General features: G+C 47.0%; 1 protein-coding gene across 1 annotated transcript in view; it reads right to left on the bottom strand.

Moving 5' to 3' along the window:
* Positions 1-1,322: 1,322 nt before the first annotated feature.
* The window catches only part of URI1 (URI1 prefoldin like chaperone), a 150,837-nt gene continuing 126,128 nt past the window's right edge, over positions 1,323-26,031 (bottom strand). Inside the window, exons 8-11 of the mRNA XM_089663031.1 lie at positions 23,621-23,864; positions 22,206-22,348; positions 18,615-18,846; positions 1,323-14,735 (exon numbers count right to left, since the gene is read on the bottom strand). Coding sequence (XP_089519157.1) covers positions 14,562-14,735; positions 18,615-18,846; positions 22,206-22,348; positions 23,621-23,864 — 793 coding nt within the window. The 3' untranslated portion in view covers positions 1,323-14,561. The remainder of the gene's footprint in view (positions 14,736-18,614; positions 18,847-22,205; positions 22,349-23,620; positions 23,865-26,031) is intronic.

Raw genomic sequence — 26,031 nt, 5'->3', positions numbered from 1 at the left:
GGGGGATTATGGTGTGGGGTTGTTTTTCAGGGGTTGGGCTTGGCCCCCTAGTTCCAGTGAAGGGAACTCTTACGGTGTCAGCATACCAAGACATTTCATACAATTTCATGCTCCCAACTTTGTGGGAAGAGTTTGGGGATGTTCCCTTCCTTTTCCAACATGACTGCGCACCAGTGCACAAAGCAAGGTCCATAAAGACATGGAGGAGCCAGTTTGGGGTGGAGGAACTTGATTGGCCTGCACAGAGTCCTGACCTCAACCCCATAGAACACCTTTGGGATGAATTAGAGTGGAGACTGTGAGCCAGGCCTCCTCCCCCGACATCAGTGCCTGACCTGACAAATGTGCTTCTGGAAGAATGGTCCAACCTTCCCATAGACACCCTCCTAAACCTTGTGGACGGCCTTCCCAGAAGAGTTGAAGCTGTTATAGCTGCAAAGGGTGGGGCCAACTCAATATTGAACCCTACGGACTAAGACTGGGGGGCCATTAAAAGGTCATGTGTGTGGAAAGGGTGGGGCCAACTCAATATTGAACCCTACGGACTAAGACAGGGGGGCCATTAAAGGTCATGTGCATGGAAAGGGCAGGGCCAACTCAATATTGAACCCTACGGACTAAGACTGGGGGGCCATTAAAGGTCATGTGTGTGGAAAGGGCGGGGCCAACTCAATATTGAACCCTAAGGACTAAGACTGGGGGGCCATTAAAGGTCATGTGTGTGGAAAGGGTGGGGCCAACTCAATATTGAACCCTACGGACTAAGACTGGGGGGCCATTAAAGGTCATGTGTGTGGAAAGGGTGGGGCCAACTCAATATTGAACCCTACGGACTAAGACTGGGGGGCCATTAAAGGTCATGTGTGTGGAAAGGGCAGGGCCAACTCAATATTGAACCCTACGGACTAAGACTGGGGGGCCATTAAAGGTCATGTGTGTGGAAAGGGTGGGGCCAACTCAATATTGAACCCTACGGACTAAGACTGGGGGGCCATTAAAGGTCATGTGTGTGGAAAGGGTGGGGCCAACTCAATATTGAACCCTACGGACTAAGACTGGGGGGCCATTAAAGGTCATGTGTGTGGAAAGGGTGGGGCCAACTCAATATTGAACCCTACGGACTAAGACTGGGGGCCCATTCAAGGTCATGTGCGTGGAAAGGCCGGCCGACCAATACTTTTGGCAATAAAGCGTACATCAGAAGATAATTGCATTCCAGTATGTTTGAGGAAACAAATGTCCATTGGTCATGCTGGAGGCACGTTGAGGTGTGAACGGACCCTTCAGGCTGGACATTATCCGCAATAAACATGGAAGCAAACAAGAGTTCATAAGATCTTTTACTTACATTCACTGTAAAAATTTTATTTGTCCTTTTATTACACTGAACATTGTGAAAAATAGAGCTCAAAACAATTCACAAGAATGTTTCTCTTTGGAAAAAAGATACTATTAAAAAATACAATTTTTCCTCTGATATGCTTCTTGGTGAACATCTAAAACACGGTACTGTGTGTGGAACATTACAGAAAAGAGGCGGATTTATACATCAAAAATATGGAGAGAGAGAAAAGTCTCAAGTCACATGATTGTTGGTACTGCACAGGAAATGTAGGGGAACCTGTCATGGGGCGAGGTCTGCCTTCACAAGTATGCTTCCAAAATAATTCCAAAATTGCTGGTATGTTGATCCAATATTAAAGTGTATCCAAATCCACGTACAAAAGAATATGTTGCAGCTGACCAGTCCTTAGAGATAGTGGCTGCATTAGTTTGCTTTTTTACCGCTTTATTTTTTTTTTTTCTTTATGTTCACCTGCTGATCCTGCCAACAACACACTTCCCATCTTAGGGTGACAACACTCATTATATTGTATCTTTGCAGTAGCAGCATTGTCACCCTATGCTACTTGCATCTTAGTTTGACTACAGAGCAAGTCCCCCTTTCATCATCATTCTGCCAGTATCACGTTTCCTGTCCTTGGGTGACAACGCTACCTCACATTTATAGGTAAAGTTGATCCAGGGAATATCCGATTGCCTCTCGGGGGATCAGGAAGAAATTTTTTCCCTGCAGGAGCAAATTGGATCGTGCTTTGTTGGGTTTTCTGCCTCCTGGATCAACTGTGGGTGTAGGGTTATAACTTTTTTTTTTTTATAATGAACTGGATGGACTTTGGTCTTTTTTCAGCCAGACTATGTAACTGTACTATATATTTGCAGTAGCAGCAATGTCACCCTATGCTGCTTGCACCTTAGTTTGGACTACAGAACACATCCTTCTTTGAAGCCACTAGGGGGCTTTTTGCAATGAAGTCAACGGGACGTGACTTTGCATTGAAGTCAATGGGAAGTGATTTTGCATTGAAGTCTATGGGATTAATTTTTGCGTTGTGAAGTCACTAGGGGGCGTTTTTGCATTGAAGTCAACGGGACGTGATTTTGCATTGAAGTCAATGGGGCGAGATTTTGCATTGAAGTCTATGGGATGCAATTTTGCGTTGTGAAGGCACTAGGGGGCATTTTTGTATTGAAGTCTATGGGATGTGATTTTGCATCATAATCTATGGGACGTGATTTTGCATCAAAGTCCATGGGACGTGATTTTCCATCAAAGTCTATGGGACGTGATTTTGCATCGAAGTCTATGGGACGTGATTTTGCATCGAAGTCTATTGGACGTGATTTTGCCTCGAAGTCTATGGGACGTGATTCTGCATCGAAGTCTATGGAACGCAGCATGCCAAATTATTGGCACCTTTTTTTTTCTGTCAGCAAAATGCCAATAACGCTATTGTTGGCCAATAATTTTCAATGGCCGATATATCGGCACATCCCTATTTTGCGCCTAAAGAGGCCTACAAAGCACTGACCCCTTCTCATCATCATTCTGTCAGCAACAGATTTCCTGTCCTTGGGTGACAACACTAATTCAACTGTACTATATCTAACCAGTGGTAGTGTTGTCACAATATGCTGCTTGCAGTTGATTTTAACTACAGAACATCTCCCACTGCCAGTAACACACTTTCTATCCTGGGGTGAAACTGCTCACTGTAATGTATCTATCAAGTAGCAGAATTGTTGATTTATGCTGCTTGCCCCCGATTTGTACTACAGAACACCCCCCCCCCCCCCCGCCTCATCTCCATTACATATAGGGGGAAGTGTTCCATGGCCTGCAGAAGAGAATTGTCTGGTAGGTATGTGATAGAGCTAAACTAGGGGTGTCCAAACTTTTTAAACAAAGGGCCAGATTACTGTCTTTCAGACTTTAGGGGGGCTGGTCTGTGACCAGTGGGGGTAGAAAATGCCCCTGCACCAGTCTCAGGCTTGGTTGTCCATGGGAGTAGTAAAATTACTTTGTGCCTGACCTCAGTAGGAGGAATAGCGTCCCATCATTGGAGTCAGTGGGGGGAATAGAGCCCCAACATTGGCATAAGTGGAATAGTGCCCCATCATTGGTATTAGTGGGAGGAATAGTGCCCCATCATTGGTGTCAGTGGGAGGAATAGTGCCCCATCATTGGTATCAGTGGGAGGAATAGTGCCCCATCATTGGTGTCAGTGGGAGGAATAGTGCCCCATCATTGGTATCAGTGGGAGGAATAGTGCCCCATCATTGGTGTCAGTGGAATTGTGCCCCATCATTGGAGTCAGTGGAATAGTGCCCCATCATTGGAGTCAGTGGGAGGAATAGTGCCCCATCATTGGTGTCAGTGGGAGGAATAGTGCCCCATCATTGGTGTCAGTGGGAGGAATAGTGCCCCATCATTGGTGTCAGTGGGAGGAATAGTGCCCCATCATTGGTGTCAGTGGGAGGAATAGTGCCCCATCATTGGTGTCAGTGGGAGGAATAGTGCCCCATCATTGATATCAGTGGGAGGAATAGTGTCCCATCATTGGTGTCAGTGGGAGGAATAGTGCCCCATCATTGGTATCAGTGGGAGGAATAGTGCCCCATCATTGGTGTCAGTGGGAGGAATAGTGCCCCATCATTGGTGTCAGTGGGAGGAATAGTGCCCCATCATTGGCGTCAGTGGGAGGAATAGTGCCCCATCATTGGCGTCAGTGGGAAGAATAGTGCCCCATCATTGGTATCAGTGGGAGGAATAGTGCCTCATCATTGGTGTCAGTGGGAGGAATAGTGCCCCATCATTGGTGTCAGTGGGAGGAATAGTGCCCCATCATTGGTGTCAATGGAAAGAATAATGGCTTGTATCAGTGGAAGGAATAATGTCCCAAGGGCCGAATAAAGGTGAGCAAAGAGCAGCATTTGGCCCGCAGACCAGTTTGGAGACCACTGAGCAAGACCAATGAAATGGAAAATTGGTTCCATAGAATATATAATAAAAATAAATTCTCCAGGAAGGAGGGGAAAATATGAAAGTATTTGGTCTGGTCCTAGGCTGCGACTTCTAGGTTCATAAAAAACATATTGGCCAGTGCTTGGTATAAGTGTTCATCTCGCCTATAAAATTCTTTTAGGATGCTTAAGAACATTAGATACAGCCAAACCGTTTCAGGTAAAGGACTCCCCCCTTCCTCAGGACTATAAAATCAGGAAGGAATACATAAGAGGACTTGAGTAGTAGCTGCATTCAGCCAGCTGTTCACATTGCTGTTTGAACATGCTAGCCCCAATCCAGCCTTCAGCCAGGTCTTCTAGTGTGTTCCATCTATATCTACCATTCTCAACCAGTGTTCCATGACACCCTAGGGTTCCTCCGGGGGTGGCTAAGACTTTCCTGGGCTATGGCTAACGTACTCTTCCATCTGATGGTGCCTGCGTTATTGTAGGCCCAACACCATTTGGCAGAGCCAGCGGTTTGACTGCAAGGGTCTCATTTTGGCCACATCTGTAAGGGGGGGGAGGGGCATTTTCCCACTTATCACCACCACCGTAAGTGGTATCTTCCCAATGACCCCAATCCCAATAGACTAATCTTACCCTGAGACCTGAAAATTATTTCAAGGGTTCCTCTGGGGTAAAAAGGTTGAGAAAGATTGATCTTTATTGTATTACCATCAGTTGGTTGAAGCCCTGAAAAAGAGAGCGTCCTAAGCCCGAAACGCGTTGGATTTATAATGTAAAATTTTAAAAGAATTTCACAGCAAGATGAACATTTTTCCTAGGCGCTCCTCATCACATACCAGAAGAGAATTGGGATGGCTGCTACCACGGCTTGAGGTTTCAGTGCAGTAAAAGTAAAGAGCACAGGAAGTTACAATCTCACTGGATTTCTGGCAGGATCAACAGGTATTCTGTTCTGCACAGATATATTATTACAAAGGTGTATTAAACAGACCAAAAGGGGGCAAATCAGAGAAGTTCATTGTTAGGGTTTACATACACTTCAGTTCCAGCCACACCACTGTTCCAGGTCAACAAACTGAAAATGCAAAATAACTGACAAGACAAGGCACTAACATATCTGGCAACGCGTTTCACTCATGACGTGTTTCCTTTAATGAGACCTAAGTTGACGGCCAATACAAAATGGAGAAGATACAACTCGCTGCAGCCAACAGCACTGATTGGTGGAGCTTACGTGAGGAACCCTGAAGGCTGGATCTCATAGCTCTGCTATGACTGTGACCACCTTGCAGTACACAGGTGGCTGGCACAAAGAGCGAGGGCAGCAAAAAGGGTTTTTGTGCTCAAATCCTTTTCTTGGAGTCCATCAAGGAACACAGAAAGTCTTTGCCTTTGGGTTATACTGCCATCTACAAGAAGATTGGACACTAGCAATAAAATGTGCCCCTCAATGAACAAGAAAGAAAATGGGATTTTTCTTTCCACCCGTAAATGTATTTTTTGTTATCTTTGCTAAATACACTCACTGGCCACTTTGTTAGGTCCACCTTGCTAAAAAAATCTCCCCACACCATGATACCACCTCCACCAGTCTGAACCATTGATACAAAGCAGGATGGATCCACCACACCATGACACCACCACCAAAAGCCTGAACCATTGATACAAGGCAGGATGGATCCACCACACCATGACACCACCAGCCTGAACCATTGATACAAGGCAGGATGGATCCACCACACCATGACACCACCACCACCAGCCTGAACCATTTGTACAAGGCAGGATGGATCCACCACACCATGACACCACCACCACCAGCCTGAACCATTTATACAAGGCAGGATGGAACCACCACCAGCCTGAACCATTTGTACAAGGCAGGATGGATCCACCACACCATTATACCACCAGCCTGAACCATTGATACAAGACAGGATGGACCCCCCACACCATGACATCACCACCAGCCTGAACCATTGATACAAGGTGGGATGGATCCACCTCACCATGACACCACCACCACCAGCCTGAACCATTGATACAAGGCAGGATGGATCCACCACACCATGACACCACCACCACCAGCCTGAACCATTGATACAAGGCAGGATGGATCCATGCTTTCATGTTGTTTACACCAAATTCTGACCCTACCATCTGAATATCACAGCAACCAGTCTGCCCATTCTCCTCTGACATCCACAAGGAATTTTCATCCACACAACTGCCGCTCACTAGATATTTTCTCTTTTTTGGACCATTTTTTGGTTGTGCGTGAAAATCCCAGCAGATCAGCAGTTTTTTTTTAAATACTCAGACCAGCTCGTCTGACACCAACAACCATTCCACGGTCCAAGTCATTTAAAGGATAAGTTCACCTTTGGGAACACAGTACATGTTCCACCCATTTACAGGGTGGAACATGTAACATGTTCCCATAGCCGCAGCCATGCCTGCCGCCCTCTGACACGTATGGAGAGACGTCTCCCCGTACTATCTGTCAGATTTGAAAACAGCATGGCCGTGCGGGGCTCCGCCCACACGGCTGCGTCACTCATTCACATTACTCTGTGAATGAGTGCCTACAAGTCCCTGCAGCCTTAACAGCTGTCGGCGTGTAGTTTTCAATGAACTACCACGGTTCTGGTAGTTCATTGAAGCTTCCTGGCAGAATATTTGCTTGACCGTACATCCTGTGCGGCAAGCAGATATTCTGACAGGTCTGCAGGAGACCTGCATGGCATCAGCAATCTACTGATCGCTGGTGCAATGCTTTCCAGGCTTCTCTGGACAAAAATAATAAATGCACATTTTTTTACCTGCAATTATTTTTGTCCAAAAGGTGAACGTATCCTTTAAATCACCTTTCTTCCCCATTCTGATGCTCGGTTTGAACTTCAGCGAGTTGTCTTCACCACGTCTAGATGCCTAAATGCACTGAGGTGCTGCCATGTGATTGGCTCATTAGCAATTTGTGTTACCAAGCAAGTGAACAGGTTTATCTAACAAAGTGGCCAGTGAGTGTACCCAGGCTACCATTCCTGACCTCAGAAGCTGCTAATTTCCTGGCTGTCTCTTGCTACAGGGGTGCTTTCTGGGTCAATGGCACCCATTTCAAAGGCACCCCCATGGAAATGAATGTGTTTTGAGTTGTCATGCGACTTTGTGTTTGCAGCAGTGTGAACCAGGGTTAAAGCTTGGCTCCTGTGTGCTTTTTCTTGATGAGGAGCAATGTGTACAGCAAACATTCACAGAGTTTACAGCAAGATTCAGACAACTTTGTTAAAGATTTTTAAAACACCGACATTCAACTTGGGGGGGGGTTCAAGGTGACCTCCGGCCTTCCCTCCAGTCTTGCAAAGGTATAACGGCTCCTCCCCTCCAGTCTTGCAAAGGTATAACGGCTCCTCCCCTCCAGTCTTGCACAGGCATAAAGGCTCCTCCTCTTCATTCTTGCACAGGTATAACGGCTCCTCCCCTCCAGTCTTGTACAGGTATAACGGCTCCTCCCCTCCAGCCTTGAAAAAGTATAACGGCTCCTCCCCTCCAGTCTTGCACAGGTATAACAGCTCCTCCCCTTCAATCTTGCACAGGTATAACGGCTCCTCCCCTCCAGTCTTGCGCAGGTATAACGGCTCCTCCCCTCCAGTCTTGCGCAGGTATAACGGCTCCTCCCCTCCAGTCTTGCACAGGTATAACAGCTCCTCCCCTCCAGTCTTGCGCAGGTATAACAGATCCTCTCCTCCAGTCTTGGACAGGTAGAACGGCTCATCCCCTCCAGTCTTGCACAGGCATAACGGCTCCTCCCCTTCAGTATTGTACAGGTATAACAGCTCCTCCCCTTCAATCTTGCACAGGTGTAGCGGCTCCTCCCCTCCAGTCTTGTACAGTTGTAGCGGCTCCTCCCCTCCAGTCTTGTACAGTTGTAGCGGCTCCTCTCCTGGATTGAAATGGCTTACTCTGATTTCACCGCACACTGTGAGCTTCTCACAATGTGCATTAGAAGCTGCAGCAAGTCAAATAGAGTTCCGCCTCATTTTCTGGCTGGAGGACATCCAGCATCATCTAGTTCTTTCAACCCCAGCCTGACAGTCCCTGTCCCGCCCCTTTTATTTACTAAGTTCCATGACCCACTTGTGCTTAAGAACATCTGAATTCCACTTATTAAGGCATTTTGATATTTGCAAAACTCCTCCCATAAGACAGCCCACTGCTTGCATCAGGGCAGGGTGCTGGGAGGTTTTCAGGAAGCTATGTACAGCCCCCCCTGTTGGCCCCTCCCACCAGACATGATCTGCCTGCATTGCATACAGAAGAACAGAGACCTCCAGTCTTGTACAGTTGTAGCGGCTCCTCTCCTGGACTGAAATGGCTGTTTCTGATTTCACCGCACACTGTGAGCGTCTCACAATATGCATTAGAAGCTGCAGCAAGTCAGATAGCACTCCGCCTCATTTTCTGGCTGGAGGATATCCAGCATCATCTAGCACTTTCAACCCCAGCCTGACAGTCCTGGTCCCGCCCCTTTTATTCACTAGATTCCATTTCTTGCAATCACCTGAGCCTAGGAACATCTGAATTCCACTTATTAAGGCATTTTGATATTTGCAAAACTCCTCCCACAACACAGCCCACTGCTTGCATCAGGGCAGGGTGCTGGGATGTTTTCAGAAAGCTATGTACAGCCCCCCCCCCCGCTGGCCCCTCCCACCAGACATGATCTGCCTGCATTGCATACAGAAGCACAGAGACCCAGCCATGCCATCTAAAAAGAAAGTAAGTCATACAAATGGAAAGGTTGTATTTATACATGTCATTAGCATGTAATTGGGGGAAACCAAAATGTTACACAAATCCTAAAGCTAAACTCCGGGCAAATACCGGAATATGACTTGGGGCCGGGCTCTTCCAATCTCTTGTACAGCAGGAGAAGCAGCCACATGGTTGAGCTGCATACTTATACCCAGGGGCGGACTGACAACTCATGGGGCCCCCGGGCAATAGGGGATCATGGGGCCCCTGTGTCCTTACCCAAACTCAAAAAAGCCTGTGAAAAAGGTACCAGGGGCATCTCATGGGGCCCCCTACTGACCCCGGGCCCTCGGGCAGTGCCTGAGTTTCCAAATGGTCAGTCCGCCCCTGCTTATACCTACACTAATGAAGGACATGGCGAGAGCTTGCTGTATACATTGCTTTACACCAGCTCAGGGTCTAGAGGAGGGTGAACTGGATCTCTACAGACCGAGGACGGCCAATAGGGAACCTGTTAGTGGCTGCAGCACAGAACACTAACAATGACAACACGGCACCGGTACCGTCGTGCACATGATCATATAGATACATCACTGAAAGGCACTGCAGATGGGGGAAGGGGACTAAGGAATATTAGTTTGGTCATCACATTGGATGTAAAACTCACATGTATGAGGCCAGCATTAAATATTTGAGAGCTTTTAATACCATACCTAGACCTGCAGATGTTTTTGAAAAAAATTTAACTCATTATACTTTAAAGCTGAACTCTGTAATAAGTAAATATTGTCTGAATCCATTCCTCGTGTGTGTTCTTCCCTGAATCTCGGTGTGATTTGTGTATTTCTTCCAGATCTGTGTAGTAATCCAGTGTGAGACTTCCTGTGAAAAGACCGCTCACTGCTGCTCTCTCTCCTTGTGCAGGGTGACTGGTCTTGTCTCCGCCCCTCCTGTAGTTTTCTGCAGACAGCCTGTAGAGGGTGGAGCTGGCTGGGCCCCTCCCACAGCTATGCTTGCTCTCCTTGTGACTGGTCTGGTCTCCTCCCCCTCCTGTAGTTTTTTGCAGGTAGACGATAGTGGGTGGGGCCAGATGGGTCCCTCCCACAGCTCTGCTCTTTCCTTGTGCAGGGTCACTGGTCTTGTCTCCGTCCCCTCCTGTAGATCTCTGCAGGCAGCCAGTAGTGGATGGCGCCAGCTGGCCCTTCCCACAGCTCTGGTCTTTCTTTGTGTAAGGTGATTGGTCTCATCTCCGCCCCCTGCTGTAGCTTTCTGAAGGCAACCTGTAGTGAGTGGGGCTGGCTGGTCCCCTCCCACAGCTCTGTTCTATTACCTGACCCCGCATTCACTATATCCGCTCTCCCCGGACCCTGCATTCACTATATCCGCTCTCCCCGGACCCTGCATTCACTATATCCGCTCTCCCCGGACTCCGCATTCACTATATCCGCTCTCCCCGGACCCTGCATTCACTATATCCGTTCTCCCCGGACCCTGCATTCACTATATCCGGTCTCCCCGGACCCTGCATTCACTATATCCGGTCTCCCCGGACCCTGCATTCAATATATCCAGTCTCCCCGGACCCTGCATTCACTATATCCGCTCTCCCACAGTACACACGATATGGAAATGCAATTATTTTAGTAAATATAAACGGCTAAATACCTTTTCTCATCAGCAGTATATAGCAGTCTTGTGACTTCTATCAGTGTCCGTCCGAGCATGGGTTAAAGCTTGTAGGAGGAGTTTTCATTCTCCTCTGACTGTCCTGAGGCTGCATGACCCCTGACCCTCTGTCTGGACAGTGCTGATTGGCCCTATGCTCCCCCAAAGAAAAAAATAAAAACAAAAAACACCTATCTAGCAACACACACCTAACTGAGCATGTGCAAAATGCCCCCAAGGCTCCGTTCTATCAGCAGATGGATTGGGGACAGTAGAAGGGGAAAATCAGCGACTAGAGGAGCGCCATGTAAAATGAATGTCATGTCACAAAGGTCATATATTGCAGCTCACCAGTCCTTAGATGTTGTAGCTGCATTTGTTTTTTCCAGGCTAAGCGCATTTCCTGCAAGTATAGAAAAACACCTGTTATTCCCATCAAAAATCAAGCAGTTTCTGTGCTATAAAAGGGAAATCTGAAACACCGTGATCTTGTGGGAACTACAGGACACCTTCTTTTCATGTAAGGGAGATAAGGACACGAGGAAATGTTTGTAGTCCAAATCAGAAGAGCGGCCTAGTCTGACAACACCCACCAGCCAAATGCATTTTGTAGTAATCCCTTTGAGAATGTGCTGGTGCACGAAACGCGTCAGAGAGGAGCCTACCAGAGTGATGTCACGCCGCACACGGCCGGCGGCCATTTTACTTTACCTTAGTTCCACATGTGAGTTCTTCTAACTTTTATTCTGCTGGAGTTTCGTTTTCTAATAAAAATACTACACTATTAGCACCCATTCGTCTCCCGCTTGTTGCTTACGAGCCCCTAAGGTGGAGATTCCCCCCTACTACTGGTGCTTCTGATTGGCTGATGACCTGGAGCTGTCCCTGGGAGAAGAGTGAGTCCTGTGAGGGAGCATTATTACCCTGTGTGCCTACGGTGTGCTTGATGACCCCGCAGCCCCTGCCCAGACGACCATTGGCGGATATATTTATATACATGCGCATATTTTATGCGCTTCTGGTAAGTGCGCAACTTTACTGGCCCTCGTTATAGAAACCCCCAGCATGGAGCACGGAGCACTATTTCTTCTGGACTCGTTTTACATTTTCAATGTATGATTCACTATGGTCACATTTTCATATACTCCCCCCGTGTTTTGACACGTCATATAAAGACGATTCATCACGTGACCACTTTTTATGCGCTGTAATAGCGCTCACTTCCCTATAGTGATTGTTTTAAATATTTGAAATATTTGATATTATTGTCTTATATCATACTTTAGCTCTGCATTTTCATTGCATTGCATTTTGTAGACAGGCTCAGTTCACACTGCTGAGATATAGGATCCGACTTGTGAGACCTCATGTCGCATGACGTGTGAAATTCAATGTTTCCCTATGAGAGCAGTCTTAAGTGGTCCTAAAGTCGCTCCGACTTTAGAAAAGGTTCATGCACTACTTTGGTCCGACTTGGGTACGATTTCAGCCCCTAGACCAGGGCTTAAAATTTCAAGTCCTGAGCTACTAGCCAGGTCTTAAGAGTTACTCGCCACCAACAAACACACACAAACAGAGACACCTGTACACACACACACATAGAAACATGCACATACAGACACACAGGCACGTACAGACACGCATACACACAGATACATGTACATACACAGAAATACACACAGACACATGTACACACACACATACATGTACATATACGCAGACACATGTAGAGATACACACATGTACATACACACAGACACACATACATGTACACATACACACACATGTACACGTACACACACACACACATATACACGTACACACACACACACACATATACACGTACACACACATACACCCCCCCCCTCCCCCATAAAAAGTTGCAGTACTTCGTTGTTCACTCACAGAGCCGGGTACTGCACTCTAGGGGGAGGCAGAGAGCACAGCACACACTCCTTCCTTTGCTTTCACTGCGCTCAGCTATTGAGCAGTCTGACGGCTCCCAGTGCCAATGACAGATCCGGCCTGAGCTCTGAGCCTGCTCAGCAAGACGGCCCTGGGGGACACAATCGCCCCCACCATAATTTCTACTTGCCATTGGCGAGCAGAAATTTCAAGCCCTGCCCTAGATTCTAATGTCTAAAGTCGCAACAAGGTGGGAAGGAAGTCGCAGGGCAATGTCGCACGACTTGGCCGTCGCAGTAAAGTGAACCAAGGCTAAGTGTTACTCTAAGGACGGGAAGTTTGTTATTGGCAGTCAGTGGTGGGACAAGGTACTCGAGTAGCCAAAGTGGGCCCTCCTACCCCATAAGCTGTGAACAGCGGCATAGTTTGCAGGTTCTGCCCTTCTCCCACTAAAGCACCCAAGGCACTCGCCCATTCTGCACACCCCTTGGTCTTGCTGGCAGGATCAGCAGGTGAAAATTAAAAGTGGTTGCAAACCACAGACATGAAATATGAACAAAGAAAACCCTTCTATAATGTGTACTTGTCTCAATCCAGAGCACTAAGTGTCATTTCTGTCTGCTGCTTTGTTCCTCTACTATCTGCATGAATCACTTCTGACAAATTTTCCTAAAAGCAAGAGAAAAAAGGTGACAGGGAAGGGACCTCCAACACACAACCTGTGATTGACATTCTCAGTTCTATTCCTGTGTGCTGTGTAAAGGGGGGTGTCCCTTCCCTCCAATCAGCTTTCCTCACATAGCTGTGCAGTGTCATTTCAGCTCTCCATCCTCTTTTTTCTGAACTCTCAGACAAGCTTTGTAAATTCTGGACTGTAGAGAAGACTGCAGATAAACAGGTACAACCTATGCTGGAGGATTTGTTTCATCTCTGTGTATCACCTGAGCGGAGGCCAGTCACATCATTGTGTAAGGCCTGGTTCCCACCTATGTGTTTTTTTAATGCATTTTGCAGAAACGCACTGCAGTCCATTTAACATGGTTTCCTATGGGACATATTCACACCTTTTTGGAAAGAGTCAGGGACTTTTTTTTGTTTTGTTTTTGATGCGTTTCAGATTTTTATTTGGCAACAGGAAAGTATTAACTTTGATGACACTTTGGATGAGTGCAACTTTGGATGGGTGCTACTTTGATGCGGCTTTTTTTTTGCCAATAGGAAAGCTGGACAGTTCTGTTCATGTATGTAGGGATATTGTAATTATATATATATATATATATATATTTTATGTGGTGTAGTGCGACTTTGATGCGACTTTACACTTCTCGGCACTCAAGTAGTAACAAAGTCGCACCCATCCAAAGTTGCATCCAAGTCGCACACATCCAAAGATACATCAAAGTTGCATCAGTGGCATCACAGTCAGTACTTTCCTATCAGCAAACAAAACGCAGCAAAAACGCATGTTCAAAAATGCATCATTCGCAATACACAGGTGTGAACCAACATAGGGTTTACAATCACTTTAAGTAAAAAAAATAAATAAATAAATAAAAAATGAATGCAACCGCCAAATCTAAGGACTGCTATGCTGCAATACATTTGACATTTTTCTTCCTGCAGAAACCTACTACCTCCCGCCGTGACATGGAACTGAACACGACTCTCTATGACAACACATGTATAAAAGGTGCAGACCGTACCTCCTGAAATAATGGAAATCATTGCATATTTATTTAAAAAAAAAACTTGAAGATTATCAAAATGATTGCAAATTCATATTTTTTTTGTTTTGGCCACTGAAAGTGACCTGGCACAGACTGAACTAGTAAACATCATCCAGATCTGCATTGGTGGGTTGTGTCCCGCAGTGGCTGAGGGACACAGGTGGGAGGGGGGGGGGGGGGACGCACACAGTATCACTTGTTCTGTTGCATCCTGGCAGCTTTGAACTTTGAGACTCTTTTGGCCCCTTCTTCAGGGACCTCTTCGCCCTTTTTTTCCTGGATGGTGGGCAGAGCTGGGTGGGCGATGCTGGTCATGGGCACAGATATAGAAAACGGCTCTTTCTCTATGACAGTTCCTGAAAATGCCTGTGCGGAAACAGAGCAGCTTGTGTTATTATGTTGTCACCTGAGCCTTTCTAAACATATCATTATTATACAGGATTTATATTATTATTATTATACAGGATTTATATATTATTATTATTATACAGGATTTATATTATTATTATTATACAGGATTTATATATTATTATTATTATACAGGATTTATATATTATTATTATTATACAGGATTTATATTATTATTATTATACAGGATTTATATATTATTATTATACAGGATTTATATATTATTATTATTATTATTATTATACAGGATTTATATATTATTATTATTATACAGGATTTATATTATTATTATTATACAGGATTTATATATTATTATTATTATTATTATACAGGATTTATATTTTTATTATTATACAGGATTTATATTTTTATTATTATACAGGATTTATATTATTATTATTATACAGGATTTATATTTTTATTATTATACAGGATTTATATATTATTATTATACAGGATTTATATTATTATTATTATACAGGATTTATATTATTATTATTATTATACAGGATTTATATTTTTATTATTATACAGGATTTATATTATTATTATTATACAGGATTTATATTATTATTATTATACAGGATTTATGGCGCCAACAGTTTGCTCAGCACTTTACAATAAAACGGGAGACAATACAGCAACAATACAGTTCAATACAAGAGGGATAGGACCAGGGGTGGACTGACAACTCATGGGGCCCTCGGGCAATAGGGTATCATGGGGCCCCTGTGTCCTTGCCCAAACTCAAAAAAGCCTATGAAAAAGGCACCAGGGGCATCTCATGGGGCCCCTACTGACCCCGGGCCCTCGGGCAGTGCCCAAGTTTCCAAATGGTCAGTCCGCACCTGGTTAGGAGGGCCCTGATCCTGGGAGCTTACAATCTAAGAGAGTATTTGTTCCCCATCTAAAAGTTAGAGACCCTGTCGTCGGATTACATGTGTCAAACACAAGGCCCAAGGGCCGAATCCGGCCCACCAGGCCATTTCATGTTGCCCCCACACCTCTCCTGCAGCTGCGGCACCCCCCTCGTCTCAGCAGTCGGCAGCAGAGAGATGAACAAAACTCCAATCAGAGGCCATCACAGCGATAAGGTGATCCGGAATCGGGAGTTCCGGGTTCCGATCATTACTACAGGACCTGCAAAACTTTGCATGTAAGCATTTAAAATAGTTTAGGTTTTGCTTTTACCTTCATTTTTTTATGTTAATGACAGGGTCTTTTTAACCACCTCCCGCTCGGCTGTTGTATATAAACGGCCGGACAGTGGCAGTGCAGGGTTGGGTGGCTGTTTATAAATGGCCTCCCCACCCCCTGCTTGTGCGAGCTCCCTGGGAGCACCGCGAACCAGTGCCCGCTGTGTCCTCCAGACACAGTGGAACACCGATCGTCGTATGGGACCTCTGTGCAAGGTCCCGATCATGTGATCACTGACTGACCAATTAGTGATCACATGCAGAGCAGTAAGCAAGATGTCACTTCTGACATCATTGCCTACTACGTGTGAAATCTGTGAATGATCATAAGGTACAAGGCTATTCACAACAGCCTTGTACCATGTGACAAGCTGTGACCAATCACAGCTCTCACAGTAGTTCTCAATGGCTGCAAGAATGCAGCCAGAGAGAAGGAGAAATGATTGCTTTTACAGCATTTATGGGTGTAAAAAAAAAATAAAAATCTTCATCACCCCCCACAAGTAGGGTGACAGTATGTTAAAAAAAAACAAAAACATAAATAATATAAAAAAATAAAATGTAAAAAAAATGTTTAAAAATTATAATTTTTGATCTGTCTATGATCTGTTTTGTCTTTCTTACTTCAATAAAACGTTTTTGGGGAAAAAAAAAAAAAAAAAAAAAAATTATAATTTTTGGTTATAAACTAATTTGGGTTATTTTTTTTTTGCTAAAACAATAACGGAATAAATTTTGCCCAAGATTTATGATGAAATATTATTTATTTGAAAAACACTTTTTTTCAAAATTTTTTGACTTTTTCATTTACATAGCAAAAAAAATAAAAATCCCAGTGGTGAATAAATACCACCAAAATAAAGCTTTATCTGTCTCAAAAAAAAAAATGCTAAAAAATTCATTGGGGAACAGTGTTGCATGACCGCGCAATTTTCATTCAAAGTGTGATAGCTCTGAAAGCTGAAAATTGGCCTGGACTGGAAGGGGGTGAAAGTGTCCGGACTGGAAGGGGGTGAAAGTGTCCGGACTGGAAGGGGGGGAAAGTGTCCGGACTGGAAGGGGGGGAAAGTGTCCGGACTGGAAGGGGGGGAAAGTGTCCGGACTGGAAGGGGGGGAAAGTGTCCGGACTGGAAGGGGGTGAAAGTGTCCGGACAGGAAGGGGGTGAAAGTGTCCGGACTGGAAGTGGGTGAAAGTGTCCGGAATGGAAGGGGGGGAAAGTGTCCGGAATGGAAGGGGGGGAAAGTGTCCGGAATGGAAGGGGGGGAAAGTGTCCGGAATGGAAGGGGGGGAAAGTGTCCGGACTGGAAGGGGGGGAAAGTGTCCGGACTGGAAGGGTGGGGAAAGTGTCCGGACAGGAAGGGGGTGAAAGTGTCCGGACAGGAAGGGGGTGAAAGTGTCCGGACAGGAAGGGGGTGAAAGTGTCCAGACTGGAAGGGGGGGAAAGTGTCCAGACTGGAAGGGGGGGAAAGTGTCCGGACTGGAAGGGGGGGAAAGTGTCCGGACTGGAAGGGGGGGAAAGTGTCCGGACTGGAAGGGGGGGAAAGTGTCCGGACTGGAAGGGGCTGAAAGTGTCCGGACTGGAAGGGGGGGGAAAGTGTCCGGACTGGAAGGGGGGGAAAGTGTCCGGACTAGAAGGGGGGGAAAGTGTCCGGACTGGAAGGGGGGGAAAGTGTCCGGACTGGAAGGGGGGGAAGTGTCCGGACTGGAAGGGCGTGAAAGTGTCCAGACTGGAAGGGCGTGAAAGTGTCCAGACTGGAAGGGCGTGAAAGTGTCCAGACTGGAAGGGCGTGAAAGTGTCCAGACTGGAAGGGCGTGAAAGTGTCCAGGCTGGAAGGGCGTGAAAGTGTCCGGACTGGAAGGGCGTGAAAGTGTCCGGACTGGAAGGGGGGGGGGAAGTGTCCGGACTGGAAGGGGGGGAAAGTGTCCGGACTGGAAGGGGGTGAAAGTGTCCGGACAGGAAGGGGGTGAAAGTGTCCGGACTGGAAGTGGGTGAAAGTGTCCGGAATGGAAGGGGGGGAAAGTGTCCGGACTGGAAGGGGGTGAAAGTGTCCGGAATGGAAGGGGGTGAAAGTGTCCGGAATGGAAGGGGGGGAAAGTGTCCGGACTGGAAGGGGGGGAAAGTGTCCGGACTGGAAGGGGGGGAAAGTGTCCGGACTGGAAGGGGGGGAAAGTGTCCGGACTGGAAGGGTGGGGAAAGTGTCCGGACAGGAAGGGGGTGAAAGTGTCCGGACAGGAAGGGGGTGAAAGTGTCCGGACAGGAAGGGGGGGAAAGTGTCCGGACAGGAAGGGGGGGAAAGTGTCCGGACTGGAAGGGGGGGAAAGTGTCCGGACTGGAAGGGGGGGAAAGTGTCCGGACATGAAGTGGTTAAATGGCTGCAGTAACATCCTGATACACTAGAGAAGATCACCAATCATTTATTCAGTCACTGTGTGGAAGGAATGGAGTAGCACGGTTCCTCCTCCTGACCTCCACCCATTACACAAGGAGGTCAACAGGAGGAACCAGTAAGCGCTGCAAGGGAACCCAGGAGATTGACATTCCCGGAAGTGGCAGTTTCCATGCAGACTTCAGCAGACGTCTCAGGATCTGTGTGGGAAAAGTTAAGTATTCACACAACGGTCTGTATCTCCCCCTCTCACCTCTAATGGTCCAAACACAGGCGACAGCTTTTTATGCGTCCGGTCCTCCTCCTCGCTGTGGTCGCTGAAGGTGTTGTCTTCTATGCTGATGTTCCTTTGGTACCCTCTTCTGTCCTCAAACTCGTGAGAACTATTCTCGCTGGTATCGCTGCACACGCTGTTCTCGCGGCTACGGGACTTCATGATGGATTTTCGGGGGACATATTCTCCGTTCACCAGGTCCACAAACACCCTATGAAGAAAAATGCATACATACAGACTTTTATGGAAGCATAGAAGAGTCATGGCAGGAAAAGTCCAGGTGGGCCACCAAGTCTGCCCCCTTTTTCATTTTGTTTTTTGTACCTTTTTTGTCTGAGTATAAGGCTATGTTCGTCCCAAGTATTCCTAAAATGACTTACTGTTGACTGACTTTCTACCTTGTCTGGTTGAGGTTCAGCCAGGAATGGGAGGAAGGTAAGTACATGACCAGGGGGACTGAAATCAGAGGTGAAGGGAATCATTAAGAGGCCAATGTACTAAAGCTACTCTAAAAACCCTGGGCAATTTTTTATTTTCATTACCATGCAGTGGGGTTGTGCCCTCACTGCATGGGTTAACTGCTTGTCTTTGTCTAGAGGTTGTCTAGGGGTACGGATATACTCACCTAACCCTCTGATCCTCCAAGACCAAGACTGGCTCCTTCAGCTCCCAACAACGCCCACCTCCCCTCCCCCCGCAGTCCAGCGCCCATGTGAGGTGGACTGTTCCTGATGTCACCACGCCCACAGACCGGCTCTGGACGTGAAGACGTCAGGAGCAGTCCATCGCTGTACGTGGGGGAGAGCTGTTTTGCACAGGATCGAAGGATTGGGTGAGTATGGGAGCTGCGTGCACCCCAAGAGAAAATGAGCAGTGCACAGCCCCACTGCATGGTAAAGAAAAAAAAAAAAGAAGTTGCTAGGAGTTCTGCTTTAATGCTGACAGTATGCATATATATGGCAAGATGACTGTGCCGTTGGGCTTTCGGCTGGCATTGCTATGTTACCTTTCCCAGCACTGTGACCATGCCACCAGGTCACCGTTGACAATTAGGCCCCTAATCACGAGTCATGTGTGGTATTTGGGGGAGAGGTTCACATGTTCCCCTCATACTAAAGAGCCCAATACCGCTACTGAAACATAGTGAGGGTTCCAACAAAGAGCGGGTACAGTAGTATACATTGCTGGGTGTGTCTATGAAACATCACCAGCACTCTGTTACAAACATACACACTTTTTTCATTTGTGCAATGCCACATCCTTGTCAAGTTAGCCAAAGTTGTGTGGCCATGACGGGTTCCTTCCACTTCTATAGTGATGTTACAGTGATAGGACCACTACACCGACCAACCATGACTTCTATGGCCACTGACATGTTAAAGTGGAGCTCCACCCAAAAGGAGAAGTTCTGCTTTAATGCTTTGTCCCCCCGCTCACCATTAAGGATTGGCACCCGAATTTGACAGGTACCCACTCCCACTTCCGAAGCGGAAGTTGTCCTCCCCCCTCCCTACCCGTAGTCTTCTGGGACATGTGACAGGTCCCAGAAGACTACAGGGCCATTCATAAAGCACAGCTCTTCTCGCGCATGCGCAGTGGGCACCCAGCATTGAAACCGCAAGCAGTCACAGCCGGGTGCCCACATTAAAGATGCCGGTGCCAGGGAGAGAAGATGGCTGGTGAAACCAGCGGTGGTGAGGACACCACGGGACCAAGGGACAGGTAAGCGGCTGTATTTTAAAAGTTTTTGTAGCTGCTGACTTCTATTTATTTTTTTTTTCAGCTGGAACTCCGCTTTAAGCAAGTAACATTGATTATCTCGTTACAATAGCCCCTGAAGGTCAGTGGGGTATATTAGTCATCAAGTGAACATGTTGTATCTGAAGTTGAAGTGCTGAAAGTAGAAAAAATGGATGTTGCAGTTTGCTGTGTATGGGGCTGCATGCTCGTAGACCAGTCAGGGTGCCCATGCTGACCCGTGTCCACAGTCAAAAGTATCTAGAATGGGCAGGTGAGCGTAAGAACTGGACCACGAAGCAATGAAAGAAGGTGGCCTGGTCTGATGAATCCCTTTTCAATCACGTAGATGGCTGGGTGTGTGTAGGTGTCACTTACCTGGGGAAGAGATGGCACCAGGGTGTAATATGGGAAGAGGGCAAGGTGGAGGCAGTGTGATGGGCAATGTTCTGCTGAGAAACCTTGGCTCCTAACATTCATGTGAATGACACGTACCACCTACCTACACATTGTTGCTGACCAAGTACACCCCTTCCTGAAAACGGTATTTCCTGATGGCAATGGCTCTTTCAGCAGGATAATGCACCCTGCCACACTGCAAAAATGGTTTGAGGAACACAATGAGTTTGAGGTGTCAACTTGGCCAAATTTTCCAGATCTTAAACTGATCGAACATCTGTGGGAGGTGCTGGAAAAGCAAGTCTTATCCACAGAGGCCCCACCTCGCAACTTCCAGGACCTTAAAAGATCCGCTACTGACGGCTTGGTGCCAAATACCACAGCGTACCTTCAGAGGTCTAGTGAAGTCCATGCCTGGACGGGTCATTTTGGCTGCAAAAGGGGGAGCTACAGTACTCAATATTAGGTGGGTGGTCATGGCTGACCAATGTATGTCACCTTAACCTCTTGATGCCGAGCGGCCACACAATTGCGGGCAATCAAGAAAAACATATCTGCTGAGAGCGCGCACAATGCGCACTCCCAGCACACATGTCCGGTACTCACGGAAAGGTCCCGATCTCCTCTTTCGATCGGGACCTTTCCCGATCATGTGACTGCCGCGACGGCGAATCATGGCGGTCACATGACCCTAAAACCCCACCCCGCCTCCCAGCTTCTGAAACCCTTAAAGGGCCGGGAGGCGCCGGCGCCACGGGGTTAAGAAAGGAACCGTGTGGCCCCAAAACATTGGCTCAGTTGACTGATGTGATATTGCAGTAATAAACAGTGTATGTTTGCAATGGAGTGCTGATGACATCTCATTGTTTCATTGTAACGCTGCAGTCCCTATGAGCACCCAGCTTGAACACTGGGAGCATTGCAGTCCTCATCCTCTGATCTCTTAAAAGTGGAAAACTCCTTCAAATGTATAATATTCCTGAAATCACTCAAAATTGGAAGCTCTGCTTATTTGCCTCCTCCCCCCTCCACTGCCATATTTGGCACCCTTTGGGGGGGAGGGGGGAGTAGGTGCCTGGTTTTGACAAGTACCCACTCCCACTTCCAGCTCAGTTCGCCGCGGCAAGGTGACCCGGAAGTTCGGCACCCTCCTCCTTCCTGCAGTCTCCGGGAAACTTTCACAGGTCCAAGGAGACTGCTGGACCAATCAGGAGGCACGGCACGACCCTCGCATGCACAGTTGGCACCAGGCTGTGAAGTCGCAAGCTGTCACAGCCTGGTGCCAACAGTAGAGATGCCGGCGCTGTGGAGGACAGAAGGGACTGCGCGGGTGAGTACATCGATGGACCCCGGGACAGGTAAGTGTGTGTCAGTTTTTGTAGCTGCTGACTTTTAATAAACACAAAAACGTCTGGAAGTCCACTTTCAGTGTACCTGTATATATCCGCTGGAGTCTTTATAACCGGCAGTTCTGGGACCGAGTGACCGTTCCCATTACTGTTTTTTCTTTTCCTTTTGGCTTCTTCTTTCTTTTCGCTGAATTTCAAAGTAGTGTTTTTTCCAGTGTTGATTCTCACCTGGGGGGACAAATATGGAATTTAAAGAGAGCCACAGTAGTCCAGAAGGGTGATAGTTATAAAGTGTTAGAAATGCGGGGTCCGGGGAGAGCGGATATAGTGAATGCGGGGTCCGGGGAGAGCGGATATAGTGAATGCGGGGTCCGGGGAGAGTGAATATAGTGAATGCAGGGTCCGGGGAGAGCGGATATAGTGAATGCAGGGTCCGGGGAGAGCGGATATAGTGAATGCAGGGTCCTGGGAGAGTGGATATAGTGAATGCAGGGTCCGGGGAGAGTGAATATAGTGAATGCAGGGTCCGGGGAGAGCGGATATAGTGAATGCAGGGTCCGGGGAGACCAGATATAGTGAATGCAGGGTCCGGGGAGAGCAGATATAGTGAATGCAGGGTCCTGGGAGAGTGGATATAGTGAATGCAGGGTCCGGGGAGAGCGGATATAGTGAATGCAGGGTCCGGGGAGAGCGGATATAGTGAATGCAGGGTCCTGGGAGAGTGGATATAGTGAATGCAGGGTCCGGGGAGAGTGAATATAGTGAATGCAGGGTCCGGGGAGACCAGATATAGTGAATGCAGGGTCCGGGGAGAGCGGATATAGTGAATGCAGGGGTCCTGGGTTTAGTAACACTAAGATGCAGTGTTAGATGTACTGATGATAGTTATAAAATACAACAATGAAAATTCCCTGGGACTTTGAAGGCAGAACCACACATATAATTCATCTAAATGGCAAATTGTCCATTTGAGTTTATTATTTTAAAAAAGAGAAATAAAAAAAATAGAGGACTTCACTGTCCTATGAATAAAATGACATCATTGTTTTTGAAGATGATAACAGTTTGCAGTTTGCATTGTTTTGGATAATGTGATCAAGCTTTTAACTGATGGTATAAATTCTGTGTGAATTTTCAATGAAGAGAGGTCCTGTTTGCACCTAGTGTTGTCTAGTTCTTGGGTGCAATTCCCAGCTATGACACCTTGTTCTTGTGTTCCAGTGGCGAGGAAGCAACTCTCTGGCAGAGGCACCCAGGCGGGGTGCCAGGCGGTCTGTCACGCAGGGCTATTATCCCTTGCTACCAGCAAAAGAACTGTGAGCGTGACCACCAAAAACAAATAATAAAAAAAGGTACGTAGAAGCAAGTTAGAAAACCAAAGACCACTGAATACAGAAAACCATACGGGATTACATTGTGTGTGTTAGTAGTGTGCCTGCCTTTAAAACTGAAGGTGCAAGCCTATGGCCCAAAGGAAGATGAAGGTAACTGGCTACGCACCCTTTTTGGTTCAACCGTATGAGAAAAGTAGATGGTGGCAACGGAATTTTTACAGCTTGCAGAGTTGTCTTCGTCGTCGCTGTGTTGTGAATGAGACCCGTTCACACAGCCTGAGATCAACAATTCCGATTTCGTATGACTGCCCGCAGCGAGATGATCTTGTTTCACGTTTAGATCGGTCTTCAGGTTCTCCTTGTCGTCTTCGTAACAGGAATCACTGCCGAGGGGAAGATCTTTCGTTATTCTGAAAAAAAAAATGATAAAAATTGTTCTCCGAGTTGTGGATGCATTCAATGTCATAGTATTATAGTCTGTTCTGACGTCTTTATGGTGGTCAGTAATCTAGGAGCATCCACATAATTCTACTCATGGAGGTCAACACATTGCCGCATCTTCCATGAATTACAACTATACCCAGGGCTGGGCTGGCGGGTAGGCAGAAGAGGCAACCGCCATGGGCACTTCAGCAGGAGGGTGCAAAAAGGCCAAGACCTGCAAGCTATGCTGCTGAAGTAGTCCACAGCTCATAAAAAAAGGCAAAGGACACCTTGACCTAACCCCATGCATATTTTTGACATCTCAGGAGTTTCTTGACCTCCCCATGCAATCCCTACAGTGGTCCAGTGATTCTATACACTGAGCTCAGACGGTTGGTGCTCGTAAGAGAAAGGAGGCATCCTCATCCCACAGATCTGCAGGGCAATTTCTGTCAGTTTCACCCAAGTCAATTGCATACTCCCTACCTGCTCCAGGGAATCATGAACTCCTTCCTCCTGCTGGTGACCCCTCTAGTGATATAAAGATCTATACAGAGCAATCAGGACCTCCTTCCTCCTGCCGGTGATCCCTCTAGTGATATAAAGATCTATATAGATGAATCGGTACCTCCTTCCGGTGACTCCTCTAGTGATATAAAGATCTATATAGATGAATCGGGACCTCCTTCCTCCTGCTGGTGACCCCTCTCGTGATATAAAGATCAATATAGCAAAATCAGAACCTTCTTCCTCCTGCTAGTGACCCCTCTAGTGATATAAAGATCTCCATAGGGGAATCAGGACCTCCTTCCTCCTGCTGGTGACCCCTCTAGTGATATAAAGACCTCCATAGATGAATCAGGATCTCCTTCCTCCTGCTGGTGACCCCTCTAGTGATATAAAGACCTCCATAGATGAATCATGACCTCCTTCCTCCTGCTGGTGACCCCTCTAGTGATATAAAGACCTCCATAGATGAATCAGGATCTCCTTCCTCCTGCTGGTGACCCCTCTAGTGATATAAAGACCTCCATAGATGAATCAGGACCTCCTTCCTCCTGCTGGTGACCCCTCTAGTGATATAAAGACCTCCATAGATGAATCAGGACCTCCTTCCTCCTGCTGGTGACCCCTCTAGTGATATAAAGACCTCCATAGATGAATCAGGACCTCCTTCCTCCTGCTGATGACCCCCCTAGTGATATAAAGATCTCCATAGGGGAATCAGGACCTCCTCCTTCCTGCTGATGACACCTCTTAGTGATGCATCCTAGAATTCCACTTCCAGATTTTTACGTCACACAATATTAGCGCAACGGTTTATCAAGCGCAAAAAAATACACTAAAGTTTAGAGCACCAGGAACCAGAAGTCATGCTTTAAACATTGCTTTTATGTTCTTACTAGCTACAGCAAACCAGTGAATGGATGTTCGCTGATCTCCCTCCCTAGAAGGCGACGCCGCCATGCCGGTCTTGGATCCGCCAATATGAGTGGAGAGCCCAGGAAAAGCAGCGGGGCTGGTGACTTTTGCTGGGGTGTAATGGAAGCAACTGGGCGGTTGTATAGCCACCCACCTGATGGCTTTCATCTGACAGCTTGCCAGATTTAAAAGACCCCAGTAACACACTGCTGCTGTATGGTATATGTCAGGAATGGACTCTCCAATGGTGATGGGACTCACCTGCCTTGTGGGCTACAGTACCAGGGCTGGCCAGCGGGTGCTCTCAGCAACCAGACGCTCACTCCTGCAATCAGCCATCACCTGAGGCTGACTGCAGGAGGTGTATTTTAGGAATGGCCAGACCTGCAGTCAGTGCCTTGGTGTATGTTTCCCATGAGCCCCTGTACCTGCTTCCTGCCTGATTCCTGATTCTGCTTTGATCCTGAATCTGTATGAACTCCGCCTGTCCTGACCTCGGCTATTCCTGACCACTCTCCAGCCTGCTCCTTTGGTACCTTGTCTGCCCGATTGTTCCTGACCCGGCCCATCTCAATACGCTCTGCCTACTCCTTTGTGTCTTGTCTGCCCGATGGTTCCTGACCTGGCCCGCCTGACCACTCCACCTCACCAGCCCTGACTGCTCTCGTCTGTGTACATTCCGTTATCAGTTGGAGGTTTGGTTTGTTTTATTGTACGTTTATATTTGTGTAT

This window comes from Staurois parvus, unplaced genomic scaffold (assembly GCF_062004578.1).
Source record: "Staurois parvus isolate SC_StPar_1 unplaced genomic scaffold, SC_StPar_1.0 ptg001614l, whole genome shotgun sequence".
Classification (NCBI taxonomy): Eukaryota; Metazoa; Chordata; class Amphibia; order Anura; family Ranidae; genus Staurois; species Staurois parvus.
The sequence above is the reverse complement of the archived record's forward strand: the minus strand, read 5'-3'. Positions and strand labels throughout refer to the sequence as shown.